The sequence below is a fragment of the Caenorhabditis elegans genome, chromosome II (assembly GCF_000002985.6).
Source record: "Caenorhabditis elegans chromosome II".
Lineage (NCBI taxonomy): Eukaryota > Metazoa > Nematoda > Chromadorea > Rhabditida > Rhabditidae > Caenorhabditis > Caenorhabditis elegans.
Window position 1 is genome coordinate 10,863,426 of NC_003280.10, and position 15,395 is coordinate 10,878,820.

The 15,395-nt window shown below is 36.1% G+C and overlaps 5 protein-coding genes and 1 non-coding gene across 8 annotated transcripts; 3 read left to right on the forward strand and 3 right to left on the reverse strand.

Moving 5' to 3' along the window:
• Nucleotides 1–253: 253 nt before the first annotated feature.
• On the reverse strand, nt 254–5,295 carry gmps-1 (putative GMP synthase [glutamine-hydrolyzing]; the record flags this gene model as incomplete). 3 transcript variants are annotated; one of them, NM_001027085.4, is made up of 8 exons in its annotated part: nt 254–871; nt 923–1,471; nt 1,526–2,115; nt 2,164–2,523; nt 2,666–3,178; nt 3,303–3,363; nt 4,913–5,011; nt 5,218–5,295. In NM_001027085.4, the coding sequence occupies 7 exons, from the start codon at nt 4,964–4,966 to the stop codon at nt 767–769; spliced, it is 2,232 nt and encodes a 743-aa protein (NP_001022256.2). The 3 variants fall into 3 exon arrangements, with proteins under 3 accessions (NP_001022256.2, NP_001022257.2, NP_001076631.1); NM_001027086.6 differs by having other exon boundaries at nt 257–871; nt 2,666–3,184; nt 4,913–5,017; nt 5,218–5,289; NM_001083162.5 differs by lacking the exons at nt 4,913–5,011; nt 5,218–5,295 and having other exon boundaries at nt 767–871; nt 2,666–3,184; nt 3,303–3,309.
• Nucleotides 3,691–3,747, reverse strand: mir-2216. The gene has a single exon (NR_051623.1). It is a non-coding gene; the product is annotated as a pre-microRNA mir-2216 (primary transcript).
• Nucleotides 5,296–5,770: 475 nt separating the features above from the next.
• On the forward strand, nt 5,771–7,402 carry cap-2 (F-actin-capping protein subunit beta). Its single transcript, NM_063935.10, has 8 exons — nt 5,771–5,808; nt 5,857–5,974; nt 6,024–6,117; nt 6,166–6,279; nt 6,332–6,482; nt 6,535–6,639; nt 6,685–6,810; nt 6,889–7,402. Exons 1-8 carry the CDS (start codon nt 5,806–5,808, stop codon nt 6,988–6,990), a joined length of 813 nt encoding a protein of 270 aa, NP_496336.1. The 5' UTR covers nt 5,771–5,805; the 3' UTR covers nt 6,991–7,402.
• On the reverse strand, nt 7,354–9,186 carry cyn-4 (Peptidyl-prolyl cis-trans isomerase 4). The gene is made up of 5 exons (NM_063936.7): nt 9,103–9,186; nt 8,927–9,047; nt 8,094–8,880; nt 7,659–8,037; nt 7,354–7,609 (listed from the first exon to the last, which is right to left on the reverse strand). The coding sequence occupies exons 1-5, from the start codon at nt 9,179–9,181 to the stop codon at nt 7,404–7,406; spliced, it is 1,572 nt and encodes a 523-aa protein (NP_496337.1). The 5' UTR covers nt 9,182–9,186; the 3' UTR covers nt 7,354–7,403.
• Nucleotides 9,187–9,453: 267 nt separating this feature from the next.
• copz-1 (putative coatomer subunit zeta) lies at nt 9,454–10,371 on the forward strand. The gene is made up of 5 exons (NM_063937.4): nt 9,454–9,504; nt 9,568–9,639; nt 9,698–9,785; nt 9,836–10,061; nt 10,116–10,371. Exons 1-5 carry the CDS (start codon nt 9,487–9,489, stop codon nt 10,264–10,266), a joined length of 555 nt encoding a protein of 184 aa, NP_496338.1. The 5' UTR covers nt 9,454–9,486; the 3' UTR covers nt 10,267–10,371.
• A 134-nt stretch (nt 10,372–10,505) lies between these two features.
• Nucleotides 10,506–14,509, forward strand: orc-2 (Origin recognition complex subunit 2). The gene is made up of 6 exons (NM_063938.7): nt 10,506–10,684; nt 11,319–11,888; nt 11,944–12,043; nt 12,803–13,059; nt 13,597–13,671; nt 13,775–14,509. Exons 1-6 carry the CDS (start codon nt 10,509–10,511, stop codon nt 13,887–13,889), a joined length of 1,293 nt encoding a protein of 430 aa, NP_496339.1. The 5' UTR covers nt 10,506–10,508; the 3' UTR covers nt 13,890–14,509.
• The last annotated feature ends 886 nt before the right edge of the window (nt 14,510–15,395 follow it).

Sequence of the window (15,395 nt, forward strand, 5' to 3'; positions counted from 1 at the left end):
CTCGGCACGATTCATACAATTTTCAAATTAAAGGTATGCGCCTTTAATTGAAGAAGAGAGATTACTGTAATTTTTTAAAGTTATTTTTCGCGAAAAATTGATAAATTGCTGGAAAAGATTTGACTTTACTTGTAAAAGCATAAGTTCAGAATTAAAATATTTTTACAAGGTCCAGATACAAAGATTGTTGCTCTTATTATGACAATTTTCTTTGCCCTAATGATATTGTGTCGTTTCTCCAAACAAAAAAACAAATCAACAAGAACCATTTATATTTAGAAGAAAAGCAGCACCGTGAATATCAATCAAATCTATCGGGATTCACGCCAAGCTCGGAAATGTTCATCGGTATCGTTGAGCACTAGATAAAAAATTTAAAAAAAAAACCGATGGACACCTTTTGAAAACTCGGCACTGGGAACTGACGTTTAACGCTTTAAAACACATAAAATCGGAGCAAAAAAATTGGGGAGGGAACAGAGGACGTTGGAAAAGTGCACCCGGGATGAGAAAAAACGAAGAATCAAAATCAACATGATACAACAATAATCTATTTAACAATTACCTGAAAAACCTTTCTTTTAAGAGATGAAAATGATATAAAAACTAATAGAGAAAGAATTGAACTGTAAAACTGGGAAGAGAACAATGGAGGGAAGCGGAAATGATAAAGACACCTGAGAAAATTATTATTTCGCATCGGATGAAGATCAGTCCATAAAATGATAAGAGAAAGGCCAGTGATGACGATTTAGTCCGAAAAAGCTTATTCCCATTCGGTGGTGCCCGGTGGCTTACAGGTCATGTCCAGAAGAACACGAGAGATACCAAGAACATTGGTTCTGATGGCCTTGTCCATTTCAATAAGAGTCTGAAATATAAATTGATTAGAAAAAAAAACAAATGTTTGTCGAAAACTAACCTCTTCCGGTAAGTGAACTCCTGGAATCGCAGCCTGACCAGTCATAAAGTCCGATGTGACAAACGGACGAAGAACAATCGAGTGCCTGTATGATCCAATCATATCTCTATCACGATCAAAATCAACAGGCAGAAGGACGACTGGCATCTGTTGAATTTTGTGCCCAACATTTGGCAGCTGCGTACCATCCGAAGCAGCGACACGTCCGAATAGAATATTATTGGCGATGTGATCCGCCATTTGAAGTTTAGTGACAATGTGTGGTACAAGATATGTTCTCGTCAGGTCCTCGATCGAAAACTCGATTTTTGATCCAAATGCGTAGACGACTCGATTGACTCCGTGGAACAGCTTCGGGATGACTGAAGCATACGCGAACAGGAGTTTCCATGGAATTGGTCGTTGCTCGGTGGACAGTGCAACTGCATACGAATAGGATCTGGCATCTCCTTGAACACCGACTGTTTTGATTGGAAGAATGTGAGCACTGATTTGGAAGGTTTGTTGCTCGGCGAGTTGGCGATCTCTTTCAGACAGTGATAGTAGAACCTGAAAAACAGAAATAATAGACTCTGGATATAGTTTTCAATAGTGACAACTCACATTGTTCCGTGCCTGCTCGAACTGCAGGTGTTCATAAATTCCTTGACTTGGATTAATTGCAGAATTTAAAAACTGCTCAGTAACATCGATAATTCTTCCTTGCACATCTCCATTATACATCGGACCGTTGAACATCAACTCCGGCCTCTTATCTGATGCACAAAGAATGCGAATCGCAAGACCAGGTCCTGGGAATGGATGTCTCTGCACAATACTTTCAGGCAACCCAAGATCTTTTCCAAGCTCTCTGACTTCATCTTTGTGGAAATCTTTCAGCGGCTCCACAACTTTTCCGAGTTTTCTCAGTTCTCGCACCAAAAATGTGTCATTGTGATGAGTTTTGATAGTGTCCGCGTGTCCCGAAGCAAGAGCACTTGCACTTTCAATTAAATCTGGACGGAGAGTTCCTTGTGCAAGGAAATATTCATCATGATTGATATTCAAGTCCTTCATAATCACATCTTTTACGCGAATAAATGTATTTCCAATGATTTTTCTCTTCATCTCCGGATCATCACACTCATCCAACGCAACTTCTCCATCCTTGCAGTGTTCTGTACTGGAACGGAACGTTGTGCCGAAGTTATACCCTGAAATTAATTTTTTTTTTTGAATTAAAAAAATTTTTTTAAACTCACTGTGAATCGGAAGATCAAGCGCCGCAAGACTCTTCTCAACAGCATCACTCTCCTCATGACGCATGAATCCATTGTCAATATGAATTGCTGTGACCCGATTTGGTCCAAGAGCACGACGGAGCAACGCAGCACAAACAGCCGAGTCGACACCTCCAGACACCATTACGAGTACCTTCTTGTCACCGACAATGCTATTGATCTCCGAAATACACGATTGCTCACGGTTTTGAATAGTGAAATTTCCACAGCATCCGACAACTTTGAAAAGGAAATTCTCGAACATTTTCGTGCCGTTGGTAGTGAGATCTACTTCTGGATGAAACTGGACACCGTACAGCTTGCGGTTCTCGTTACAAATTCCTGCAAAAAGGTTTTGAGATGAAAGTACGAATATTTGATGAGGGGTTAGAAGCATTGGTAAATATTAAAATCAGAAAATTATTATTTAATTTTGTTTTTTTTTGTTTTAAAAAAATGTGAATAAAATTTTCAATAAACTCACCAGCAACATGATGGCCACTTTTGGCCATAACTTTGAAGTCTGGAGCCACCGTAGCCTCTGATACACTGTCTCCGTGAGTTAGCAAGACAGTTTCTGTTTTGTGAAGTCCATTGAACAAATGAACGCTCGTATCGACTTGAATTTCACATGCTCCGTCTTCTCTGATATGCTCTCTTGTTACAGTTCCTCCATTGAGCTTATTCATCAACTGAAATCCGTAACAAATTCCAAGAACTGGCAATCCACAAGTGAAGATTTCTGGATCGATTGACGGGGCTTCTGGTTCGAATACCGAGTTGGGACCACCAGAAATGATGATTCCCTTGAATCCGCCAAGCTCGATGAGTGTACGAGCTGTCGTGTTGAGTGGAAACATCTCTGATTGTACGAGAAGCTCGCGAACACGTCGATCAATAACTTTTCCATATTGTGCTCCAAAGTCGAGGATGGCAATGCGTTCGCCACTTGAAACCTTCTCAACTGGAAGATTCTCGACAAGGGTGACGTGACTTCCTGAAGCTTTTCAACATATTAGTTTTTGTCTTAATTATGAAAATGTGAGTGAATACAAAAATCTAATACAAAAAAAAAGTTATTTTATTCTAAAATCACATTTTCATTGAAATTATCTACTTACCGTTCATATTGGCACTATCAAATCGATCTTCTGGCGCCTTCTTCGGTGGTGGAGCTTTGTTCTGAAATATTATAATTCTGTATGGTATGTATTTTCGGCTTTTTAGAGCAAAATTTGAGAGCTTGTTAAACGTGGAGCCTGCTGACATGCAGCTGCCAAGGCAGATGAAATGAGAGTGAAAATGGCTGAACTGTTAGGAGATAGTGAGAGACGCAGGGCATAGAGTGCAAAATAAGTTGGAAAGAGCAGCTTTTTGACTAAAACTGGCCTGAAAAGTCCGAAAAAAGTAGCCAAACATTGCTAAAATCTAAAATTACTCCAACTTCTCCTAAATTATTATCCTGAATTGCATCTTTTGGTCATTTATCTCTAATTAATTCATTGATTTAGGCACATTTTAAGTAGATAGGCATCAAAATTGGACGCCTACCGACTTAAAATGTGCCTAAATCAACCAAAATATGCAATAAAAGGTGATAATTTCATAAAAACAGTATTCCTCAATGCTTTGAGTGGCTCAAAACCGAGCATCGGGCGGCTTCAAGAGTAGGAAGAAGATGACAGCAAAAAACAAAGAAGAGATAGTTGAAAAGTTCTCTCAGCACAGAAACTGAAATCAAAATCAAACAATGTGAGAGAGAGCGAGAGAGTGGTGAGACGTAGAGATTGAAAAAAAAAGAGAGAAACAAAACCAAAGGGAACCTTTTGAATGACGACAAGAGGAAAGGAGAGAGCAGAACCAGTGCTGTAACAGAGAAAAAGAAATAATGACGAAAAAGATAAAAGTCAGGAGAGAGAGAGAGAGAAATGGTGGAAAATCATATTAAAGATAATATTTTAAAAAAGTGCTGCTGTACTTGGAAAAATTGCAAAATTTTTCAACTAGACCCTAGTTTCCTAGTTTTCCAGCATTTTAGTGTTCGGCTGGGAGAATATAACTACGATTTCGTCGAGGAGAATTTTCTACCAAGAAAATATATTTTCCAGTGAAAAACGCTTATCCCATGAGAAAAACCAAGGAATTCTCACTGAAAATTGTGATAAATAAGACAAAAACTGCCAACAAATATTAAAATATACTCGGTTTTTAGACGAAAACTATCAAGAAACGGCGCAGTAATCCTGAAAATCAGATAGAAAGTTCTAGAAAAGCCGGTATAATCTGAACTCCACGTCAATTAGGTCACCTAGTTTCGATATATCACTGGATTAACGTGAACATTTTTATTTATTTAAAAAGAAAACCCTTCAGGTTACAGGAAAATTAGCTTTTTTTCGCGAAAAAACATGTAATTTGAGCGCCGAAACATATGGTGGAACCCCCCTTGAACAGAAAAGTCGGCATGTGGCTTTAGTGACAACTGATCTTTTGTCTTCAGAGGAAGATATTGTGATTCTAGAGAACTTTGAACTATTTGGAGTCGGAAAAAACAGAATGTAGTTGCGGAGAATGCAATAAAATTGCAATTATTTCTTTTCTTTTATAGTGACGATTTCAGGGAAAATTGTAAAAGCCCTTTGCAGCGATAAAATAATTAAATTCAACGAAAATTCAAAAAAGAAATCCATTAGCAAAGCGGCAAGATCAAAAGAAAAGTACAAGTTCTGACCGTGGAATGTTGACTGTCCTCGTTGATGTCCAACATTGAACTCGATCTTTTCATAGTATGCTCACTGACTTTCGAGACGGCCTTTGTTCTTTTTGCACGCTGAAGCTAGGTTATAATGATTTGAAGTCAATGGAAAGTGGAATTTTTTGGCAATTTATAATGAAAACCTCCTTAAAACGCACGTTTAAACGTTGAAAATGCTTTTTTTCGTTTTTTAACGTTGAAAACCAAATCGGGAGCCAATTTACAGAAATGTGCGCGAATTTTCACCCAGTTTTTCAAAATTTTCACATTTAAATACTCACTTCAGATGGAAGGTTGCGGCAGTGACGTTTACTCTGACGCGCTCCAATTTTGACTCGTTTTGGCTGCAATTACTGAAATAACAAAATTTAGTGGATTCGGTGTTTTCTCGGAGATGAAGCGATGAGAATGTACAGAACACGGATAAACTTGCGATGAAAATTTCATGTCAATTAATTTAAAATTAATTTTTTCGGTTTATTAACATAAAAATTGACGGAAAAAACTTAAATTTAAAAGCTCGAAGAAAAAAACAAAAATTTGAAGAACTCTGGCGAAACGCCAAAAGCTCGCGGGTCTCGCCGCGATTTGCCGACGAGAGTGACTATGGGTACGGTGGAGGGACGAGAGAGTGAGAGAAACGGAGTGTAAAATCAATGAAGTGGTCGCTCCGTTTCGCAACTTTCCTGCTTTCTAATGGCTTTTAAAATATATTTTTGCGAAATTTAATCTTATTTGTGAACTAAAAAATCATTACCCAATCGTTTAGAGTCTTTTTATGTTTTTAATAGGTTGTAACGACTTAAAATCTGACATAAAAGTTTATTGTTTCAGGGAGCACACCCACATCCGGCTCGAAACTATCAAAAATGGTATTTTAATAAATATTTTAAAAACAATTTATAATAAATATTTACCAGGGAGAACAACAGCTCGATTGTGCCCTCGACTTGATGCGAAGACTTCCTCCACAACACTGCGACAAGAATTTGACGGACCTCATCGATCTGTGCCCTCATCTTGTTGATGATCTTCTCAGTATGTTTCCTTTTTAACTAATTTAAAAAAATTCGCTTGATGGTTTTAGGCACTATCGATCAACCGCTGAAAATCGCCGCGGACCGTGAGACCGGCAAACAGTATTTGCTTTGTGACTACAATCGAGATGGCGATAGCTACAGGTATGAGTCATTTTATTTGAAATCTATCGATTTTTTCTGATAATTCAGATCACCATGGAGTAATACCTATGATCCACCACTCGAGGATGGACAATTGCCATCGGAAAAGCGCAGAAAAATGGAAATCGAGGCAAATGCCGCTTTTGAGTCATACCGTGATTTGTAAGTTGACAGAAAAATCATATATTTGCTCATAAATAATAATAATTTCCAGATACTTCGAGGGAGGCGTCTCATCAGTTTACTTCTGGGACTTGGATAATGGAGGTTTCGCCGGAATTGTGCTCATCAAGAAAGAGGGAGACGGAGCCAAAAATATAACAGGATGTTGGGATTCTATTCACGTTATTGAGATCACGGAAAGAGTTGGTTCAAAAACTGTTGAAGAGTTTTTTTTTTTAATTTATAATTTTCCAGGCACGCCAGGCTCACTACAAGCTCACCTCCACTATCATGCTGTGGCTGCAGACAAACAAAAGCTCCAGCGGTGTGATGAACCTCGGTGGCTCCCTTACAAGACAGGTTTTGGTTTCGAGTTGTGAATATATTTAAAAAGAAATATTATAGCATGAGATGGATGCACCAATCAACGATCAGAACACACACTTGGCTAATATGGGACGAATGATTGAGGATCAGGAGTCGAAAATGCGTCTGACGATCAATGAGATATACTTTGGAAAGACGAAGAAGGTAAGCAAAATGCAAATTTATTATATGAAAAAAGTTTCATTTTTAAAAAGTACAATTTTCGAAAAAAATATTTTCCAGGTGATGTCGGATCTCCGTTCAACAGAGAAGCAGAGTGAGCTCGAGAAGCAAGATGAGATCGTTCGCGAGTTGAACAACGCCATGGCTAACCGCGGAAACTGAGTGATCTATCTACATTTGCAGCTCAAAATCTCTCATTTTAATGCTTTATTTGCGAGTTTTGTATATTTATCTACCATAATACCAGCTTGTTTCTTCTTTTAAAACCTTTTTTCATTGCCTTTTCTCGAGTGTAAACTTTTTTTCTAGAATTATTAAAATCTCTTTTCCCACAATTTCTCCTCGCTCCAAAGTGTATGTGCTATGGCTTTTCCACAATTTATTACCAAAATGCCTTGATGTTCCTTCCGAGAAGAGCTTGAGCTTTTCCTGGACCATTTTCGTTCTAGGTGCTCGTTCGACTGTTTTGTATTTTGCAATGTAAATTATCCTCTTTAAGATTACTTTTCATTTCAATTATATTTTCGATGAAAGTATTTTATTCCTTAAATTTAAAAAAAAAGAGAGGGTCTTCATCACCACTTTGAGAAATCTCCAAGGCCTGCTCTTGCAAATTTAGTTTTCTTTGCGGCCTCCAAGGGTACATCTTCCATTTTTCCTTGTCGTTTATTCACAGCTGCGGCCGACTTCATGTACTTGCCGACTCCAGTTCCAACTGCTTCTGGTTTTGTTGCAGTTTCTTTAGCTTTTTTATTTGCTAATGAAGCTGCGTCCTTAGAAGCTGAAAATAGATATCATTAGTTTTAAAATTAGTAATAGAATTAAGAAACTTTTCTTCAAAATCTCTGCTCTCTCAGCTTGAACTTCTTTCTCAGCTTCTTCAAATGGATCCACAAATACTTCAGCTCTCATAATAACAACTGAAACCATCGGAACATCAGTTCCCTCTTCAGTTTCCAACTTTTCAATCGTCGTTAGTGTATCCTGTCCTCCAACAAGTCTCCCAAAAATTGTGTGCTTTCTGTCCAAATACTTGCACGGCCGGAATGTAATGAAGAATTGTGATCCGTTGGTGTTAGAGCCCTTATTAGCCATCGAGAGCACACCTCGAGCATCATGGGAGAAACCGGAGATGAATTCATCTGAGAATGGCTTATCCCAAATTGATTCTCCACCATGTCCTGTACCAGTTGGGTCGCCTCCTTGCAGCTGAAATTTTTAATTATTTTTTGTTATAACTTTAACTATTTTTATAATAAATTTACCATAAAGTTTTTAATTAACCGATGAAATTTGGTGTTATTATAATATCCATTCGAACAATGTGTGATGAAGTTTTCACAGGCCTTCGGAACTTTCGGCGCGAATAATTCCAGATTCAATGGCCCAAAATTTGTAACAAGCCGCACAAAAGCATTTTTCTTAACTCGGCTGTACCGAACTGTATCATTATCCAAAACAGCTGCTTTATTGCTTGTAACTGGAGCCATTACAGTGGATGTGAATCCAGCTGCGACTTTTCCTTGACTATAATGTGCTGCATTGATCTCATCGGCAGTTTCATCAGTTTCTGTGGAGCTCTTCTTTGGGACATATTCCTTATCCAATTGATCAAGAACTGATTTGCAAGCATTATTCATTCGTCGAATGTAGAATTTTGGATCTTTCATTGCATCTTTTTCTTTTTTAATCTCTTCTGACGTCTTTAAATCAAGCTTCACGTGTAGAAACTGCTCCATATTGAATTTTTCCAAATGATTTGGGTCTTGAAGATCAATTATATCAGCTCTTGTGAACGGAACATCGGTTAGAAGATCCTTGAGATGATTTCTTTTTAAATTCAATTCTTGCACGGCTTCATGAGAATAGACGTTTCCGGAAGTAGCGATGGCCAGAATATGACTGTGGTCCGTGAATGTTCTGAATGTAACTGGGCATCGGAACTTTCCATCTTCTCCTTTATCGAATTTCAAGTGGATTAGATCCTTGGCAACCAACGGTTTTCCTGTACACGGGTTTTTGCCATGCTTCTTCAAGTAAGGAACGATAGCACTGAAAATTTTTTAATAAAAAGTAAAAAAAATAAACAGAAATTTACGTTAAATCGAAAATTTCTCCTGATCTTGCGCAAACTGGGTCTTCAAACGGTAGAAGTGACAGCGAGCAATGGTTGATGGGTAACCTTTTGAACTGTGCTCTTTGGAGTCTTGTTCCAGTATCTGAAATATGAAATTAAATCTTGTTTTTATTTATAACTCGTGTTTAAATAAAAACCATCTTTATGTCCTCCAATCGATTTCCATTCAGAAGTGGTCAGATAGAGTTTATCTTTCTGATGTTGCTTTTTTCCCATTTTATCTGAAAATAATACAAATAAATACTAGTTACATTTATGTAGTTATTAAGCTTAATTAAAATGCCGATTGTTAAAAATTGCGAAAACAAATCGGCTCGTAAATCTACACGAAAACCTAGGCCGGCGGCCGCCAGCCACCTCGGGTCTCGCCACGATCACATGTCGATTTACGCGCTCAATTTCATTGACTATTGACGTGGATTATCTTGTTTCTCAATGTTTTTCCTCCATTTAAATTGTTTTTCAGAGATAAATTTTTAATTTTATAGGTAATATTAGCAAAAGAGAGGATTTGCAATAAGATGGCAGACTTTGACACTGTAAGTTTCATTTGCAGCTTATTATTGAAGTTTTTTTTTTTTAACTAAAAAGCGAAATTTCAGAATCCAACTTCTCTGTACAGTATCAAAGGAATTGTGATTCTTGATCAGGATGGAAACCGTGTTCTTGCCAAGGTTTGTCGTTTATTTCACAATTACCATACAAAAAACTCGAAAAAATATCGATTTTCAGTACTACGACCGTACAACCTTTGGAACTGTCAAGGAGCAAAAAGCTTTCGAGAAAAGTCTCTTCTCGAAAACTTCCCGCAACACTTCAGGTTTGGCTGATTTTTTTTTGATGAAAACAATAAAAATTAAACATTTTAAGCCGATATCCTGCTTCTCGACGGAGTGACTTGCTTGTACCGCTCGAACGTTGATCTGTACTTCTACGTGCTCGGATCGACCCGCGAGAATGAGCTTTTCCTCGACGCAACTCTCACCTGTCTCTACGATGCTGTGTCTGTCGTTCTTCGCAAAAACGTCGAGAAGAAGGCTCTCATCGATTCCATGGACACTATCATGCTGATTATTGACGAAATCTGTGATGAAGGGTTATTTTTTTTTATTTCTAAAAGTATTCAACTGATTTAAAATAATTATTACAGAATTATCATGGAAACTGACGCCCAGGCTGTCGTCCAAAGAACCGCTCTCAAATCCGACGAAGTCTCATTCTCCGATCAATCCGTATCACAAATCGGCTTCTCGTTCATGAAATCTGCCAACGAGCAGTTCAAATGGTCTCTTCTCAAGTAAATGGAATTCTATAAATTATTTAATTTAAAATGTGATATTTATAATCTCTCCAATACTCTTTTGTGAATTAAAATGAATAAACCTCGGATAAAATGGTGTTTTCATTGTAAAAATTGTTGATTTTGTGCTGTTTTTGTTGAGTTTTTGGTTCGTTTTCTTAACGCCTAACTATATTTTCAGTTTAAAGCTTAACATTTCCTGCATGAATCTAAATATCTATTTTTCAATTTTAATTTCAGAAAATGCCACGGCCAAAAATTTTGAAACGAGCAACTGTCCAGCCCAGTGCCGCCGTTCCTGTGAAAAAATCGACTCCAGAAAAAGAAGGATCCAGACAGAAAAAGACGAATGGAAAAGAGAATGCTTCTAGAAATTTGCAATCAAATTTAGAAGAAGATTTGGAACAACTGGGCTTCGAGTATGTATCTATTATCCAGATGAATTCTTGAGCAAAACCGGGTCTCGACACGGCAATTTTTGTTGAAAACAAAACGGGGGTGCGTCTATAAGGAGTGCTGTATTATCACAATATGTGTTCTTAAAGGCGCACAGATCTATTCAGGCGGGTCTCTGCGCGGAAAACAGTATCGTAGTATTTTCTTTTTCTTTAAATTTTTCCGGTTTTTTAATAGAATAATAGAAGGAGAACTAAATACAAAAAACGGAGTAATTTCTTGAAAAATGAAAGTAAAAAACTACCATAAAATTTAAAAGTTTTTCGCGCGCCGAGACTCATCTGAATGATTCGGTGCGCCTTTAATAATGGTAGGCCAAAATTTCGTTGCGGAATTTCCATCGATTTTTCATTGTTTTTTGTTAAAATTTTTTTTAAATAAACAAAAAACTAGGATAATTAAAAGCGCATGAATTTTAACGAACAATCGATAAAAATTCCACAGTTTGAAACTACAGTACTCTTTAAAGGCGCACACCCGTTTGTAATTCAAAAAAAATTGTCGTGCCGAGACCGGGAATTTTGGCGCAAAAATTAGAAAATCTTCCATCTAGCTAAAAATAAGTACATTTTCGAAGCAAATCAATCATTTTTCCAGGGATGAAACTGTATCAATGGCTCAATCAGCAATCGAAAATTACTTTATGCAAGGAAAATCGGCGTCAGAACGAATGAATAATGCGAAATCCCGTCGTGGAAGACGTGCTGGAAATGGAAATACTGAAGAAATTGAGGAAGACGATGAGATCAGTAATGCTATCACTGATTTCACAAAATGTGATCTCCCTGGACTTCGAAATTATATTACCAAAAAAGATAACACGGAATTCGAAAAACGATTGGAGCATCTCGCGGATAATGATTTCGGAAAATGGAAGCTTTACCTAGCAGCTGGATTTAATATTCTTTTGCACGGTGTCGGTTCGAAGCGTGATGTTCTCACAGAATTTGAGAATGAGCTATCCGATTATACATATATGAGAGTGGATGCACGGAAAGATGGGCTCAATGTAAAAGTTCTTCTTGGAGCTATCAATGAGAATATGAAGCTGAATTGTAATGTGAAGAGAGGCCAATCTACGATTAGTTGGGCTCGATCTATTCGCAGAAAAATGAATAGCCAACAGTTGATTCTTATCATTGATAATATTGAAGCTCCTGATTGGAGGTGAGGGGAATTCGCTTTTATTTATGTATAAAAAATTAATTTTAATTAATTTCAGAAGTGATCAAGAAGCATTTTGCGAACTTCTTGAGAATCGGGATTCGGTGAAATTGATTGCTACAGTTGATCACATTTACTCGACGTTCATCTGGAATTCGGTGGGTATCTAAAATTTTAATTTTCGAAAAACAGAAAATTATATTTTTTTGTTATTTAAAATTATTTTTTTCTGTAGAAATTTATATATTTTAGTATGTTTTTTGTTCATAAATATAATAAAAATTTGACAGAGAGAAAAATAAGAGAAAATAAGAAAATCTTAAAAAAATCGAATTAATATTTAATCTGAAAACGGCAAAAAATCGAAAAAAAAACAATTTTGAAAAACAGTCAAATTTATGGCAAAAAAATTTTAAAAAAATCGCTACAGTTGATGGCATTTACTCGAATTATAACCCACTAAAAACATTAAATTTTTGAAAATAACGATTTTTAGATTTTTTTTTAGATTTTCCGAAAAATAGCTTTCAAATAAAATAAAATATATTGTAAAAATGTTTAGTCAATTTTCTTTTGAAATTCTCAATTTTTCCGGAAAAATCAAACAAATTTTTTCTACTTTAAAAAAAAACAAGAAAAATTAGAAAAAACAAACATTCTTAAAAAACATTTTTATTAATGCCAAAAATATGGTTCTAAAATGAAAAATATTTATTATAAACTTTTTTGAAATAATTTTGAATTAAAAACTTTTTATTCATAAAGGCATGGTATAATTTTAGAAATGTAACAAAAAAAATTGTAATTTTTCTATTCTAAATGTGTTTTTATAATTTGTATTTGAATATTCCAGAGGTTCAAAAATATTTTAAAAATTAGAAAAGTTATTTCCAGTTATTTATCTTTTTTTATTTCAGCGTCAACTATCATCACTCTCATTCGTTCACATCACAATCAACACCTTCGAAATTCCACTTCAAGAATTAATGACTGGAGATTCTCGTCTTCTTGGTCTTGATGCTCGTTCGAATCAATCCTCTCATACAATGTCATCGCTTGATGTGTTCTGGAAATCTCTTGCCGTCAATTCACAAAAATTATTCCGTCTCTTTTTCCAAATGTACTTTGACACCAAGAAGCCTGTCAAATTCTGGGATTTGTTCAATGCGGCAAAGTGAGTGGAAAAAATAAATTTTTTCGATTTTTCAGTTTTCTTAAAGCAAAAAATTCAAAACTGGGAATATTTGAAAAAAAAATTCGATTTTTCCCCTTTTTTAAGCATAACCAAAAAACGGAAACTTTGTTTAAAAAACCGAAAAAATCATAAATAATAGCAACCTTTAAAAAACTTTGATTTTTAGAGTTTTTGAGCAAAAAAAACTGAAAAACTAATTATTTTTGATGTTTTTGGTTTTGGGCAGAGCGGGAAATTTTTTTAATTGAAAATACCGACAAAAAAATCTAATTTTTTTCGATTTTTCAATTTTTTAAAGGCCAAACCGAAAAACCTGCAAGCTTGCACAAAGGATGCCCCGAAATATTTTTCGATTTTCGGTTTTTTTTGTGCACAACCAAAAAATTTGAAAAAAAAACCCAAAAACACTAATTTTCGTTCAAAAAAACCGAAAAAAATCTGAAAAAACTTCAAAATTGGTAATTTTTTGAAATAATTTTTTTTGTTTTTCGATTTAAAAAATCCTAAAAATTCCAGAGATGATTTCATTGCTTCAACTGACGCTGCTCTTCGAACCCAACTTGTCGAATTCAAGGATCATCGGGTTTTGAAGTGAGTATCCCCCCCCCCCCCCCAAATAGATAAATTCTCATCTTCCAACCAGATGTCGTTTGCTTATTCAAATATTTCAATTTCAATTCCAAAATTTCTCCAGGTGGACCCGTGGTGATGACGGAAACGATCAGCTGTCGGGCATTGTCGAATTACGATTAGTGACCGAATTTCTCGAATCGAAGAACATGCCGTTAGACGAAAAGAAAGACGAGTAGCTGCTGCTACTGCTGGAGGACCTCAAAAATGAACACACTCTGCCTCCTTTTGACTCAATGTATTTACCTTCAATTGTTTTATTTGTTGACTCTGCGCCCCCCGTCCGTCCGTCGATGCTTCTTCATCCCATTTTTTTTTACTTCAATTGAAACCTCAATCTTCACTTACTCTCATCTGAACGCTCATATTTAAGGCAATAATTTTCATTTTCAAATATATCAATTGAAACCTTTATCTACCGTAATACCAATTTTGTGTACCTTTTCAAAAATCTCATTTCCCCCTCGGTTTTTTCTTCACGATTTCTCAATTATTTTCAGTTTCTCACTATCAGTTTCACATTCCCATATTTGAATGAATCTCATTTTCCAAGTTTTCCCTCTCTCACCATCAAAAACCAAATCCTCTCCCTAGAGTTTCATGGATGTAGTAATATGATACTCTTTCCTGCTCGCCTTCCCCCCAAAAATGGGCTCACAGGTGCCTTTGTTCTAGCTTTTTTAATTGGAAAATTCGGATTTTCCTCGCACATTCTCCCCTAACTTTTTTGATAGAAGCTTTTTGAAATGACAAAATTTTTGTGTGTCTTGGAAGTTTTTGTGTCACTTTTTTCTGTCAAAAATGTCTCCATAGAAGCTCGCAGAGATTAACGATGAGCACTTCCGGCCCACTAGGCTCAGAAGAGCAGTATATCATGTTCCTTTTCTCTTTTTTTTTGCTTGCTGACTCAAGTCAATCAGTATTTAGGCAACAAGGACGAGAAGGACTTTGAATATTTGAATGCGATGAGCATTTTTAAACTTTTTTTTGTTTTTTTTTCATATTATCGCTCTCAGGAACAAGAGAATTTCGAACTCTACAGGAACTGGATCTCAATATTATGGGGACGCAGAACGCGCTCCACGGCCAATTGGAAATGCCCCGCCCCGGAACCATGGGTCTCGTTAGGTGTTTGGCGAGAAAACCGGGAATTCAAACTTTTCCTAATAGTCTCGTTTATTTTTTATTATATTTTCCGTTGTTTCAATGGTTTTTATGCCAATATTGATATAATAAAATTCAAAAACTTCATATGAATTTTTAAAACATCAAGACCCATATAAAAATTACTAAAACCAATGTAAAACATATTTAAAAAATCGTCGAAAAATGATTTAAACATTCGAATTTCGAATTCCCGGTTTTCCTAATATTACCTAACGAGACCCATCCTACTGGGGCGGATCGTTCCGTTGGCCTTAGAGCGCGTTTACGCGTAGACATCAAAAATGGTCAAGATCAAAAATTGTCAGAGAACCCTCTATATAAGTGTCAGTTTTTGTGTCATTCTTCTATGAATTTTGAATTTCTTTGCACTTGTACTTTTCAACTTTCTCTCTTCGTTTTGGCAGAAACTGAAAAAAAAAACTTTTTTCTACAAAGTTTCGTACTTTAATAAAGCTTTCAAATATTTGTATTAACCCACGTGTGGGCGTTCGAAATTGCTCTAAAAGTTCTAAATTGTA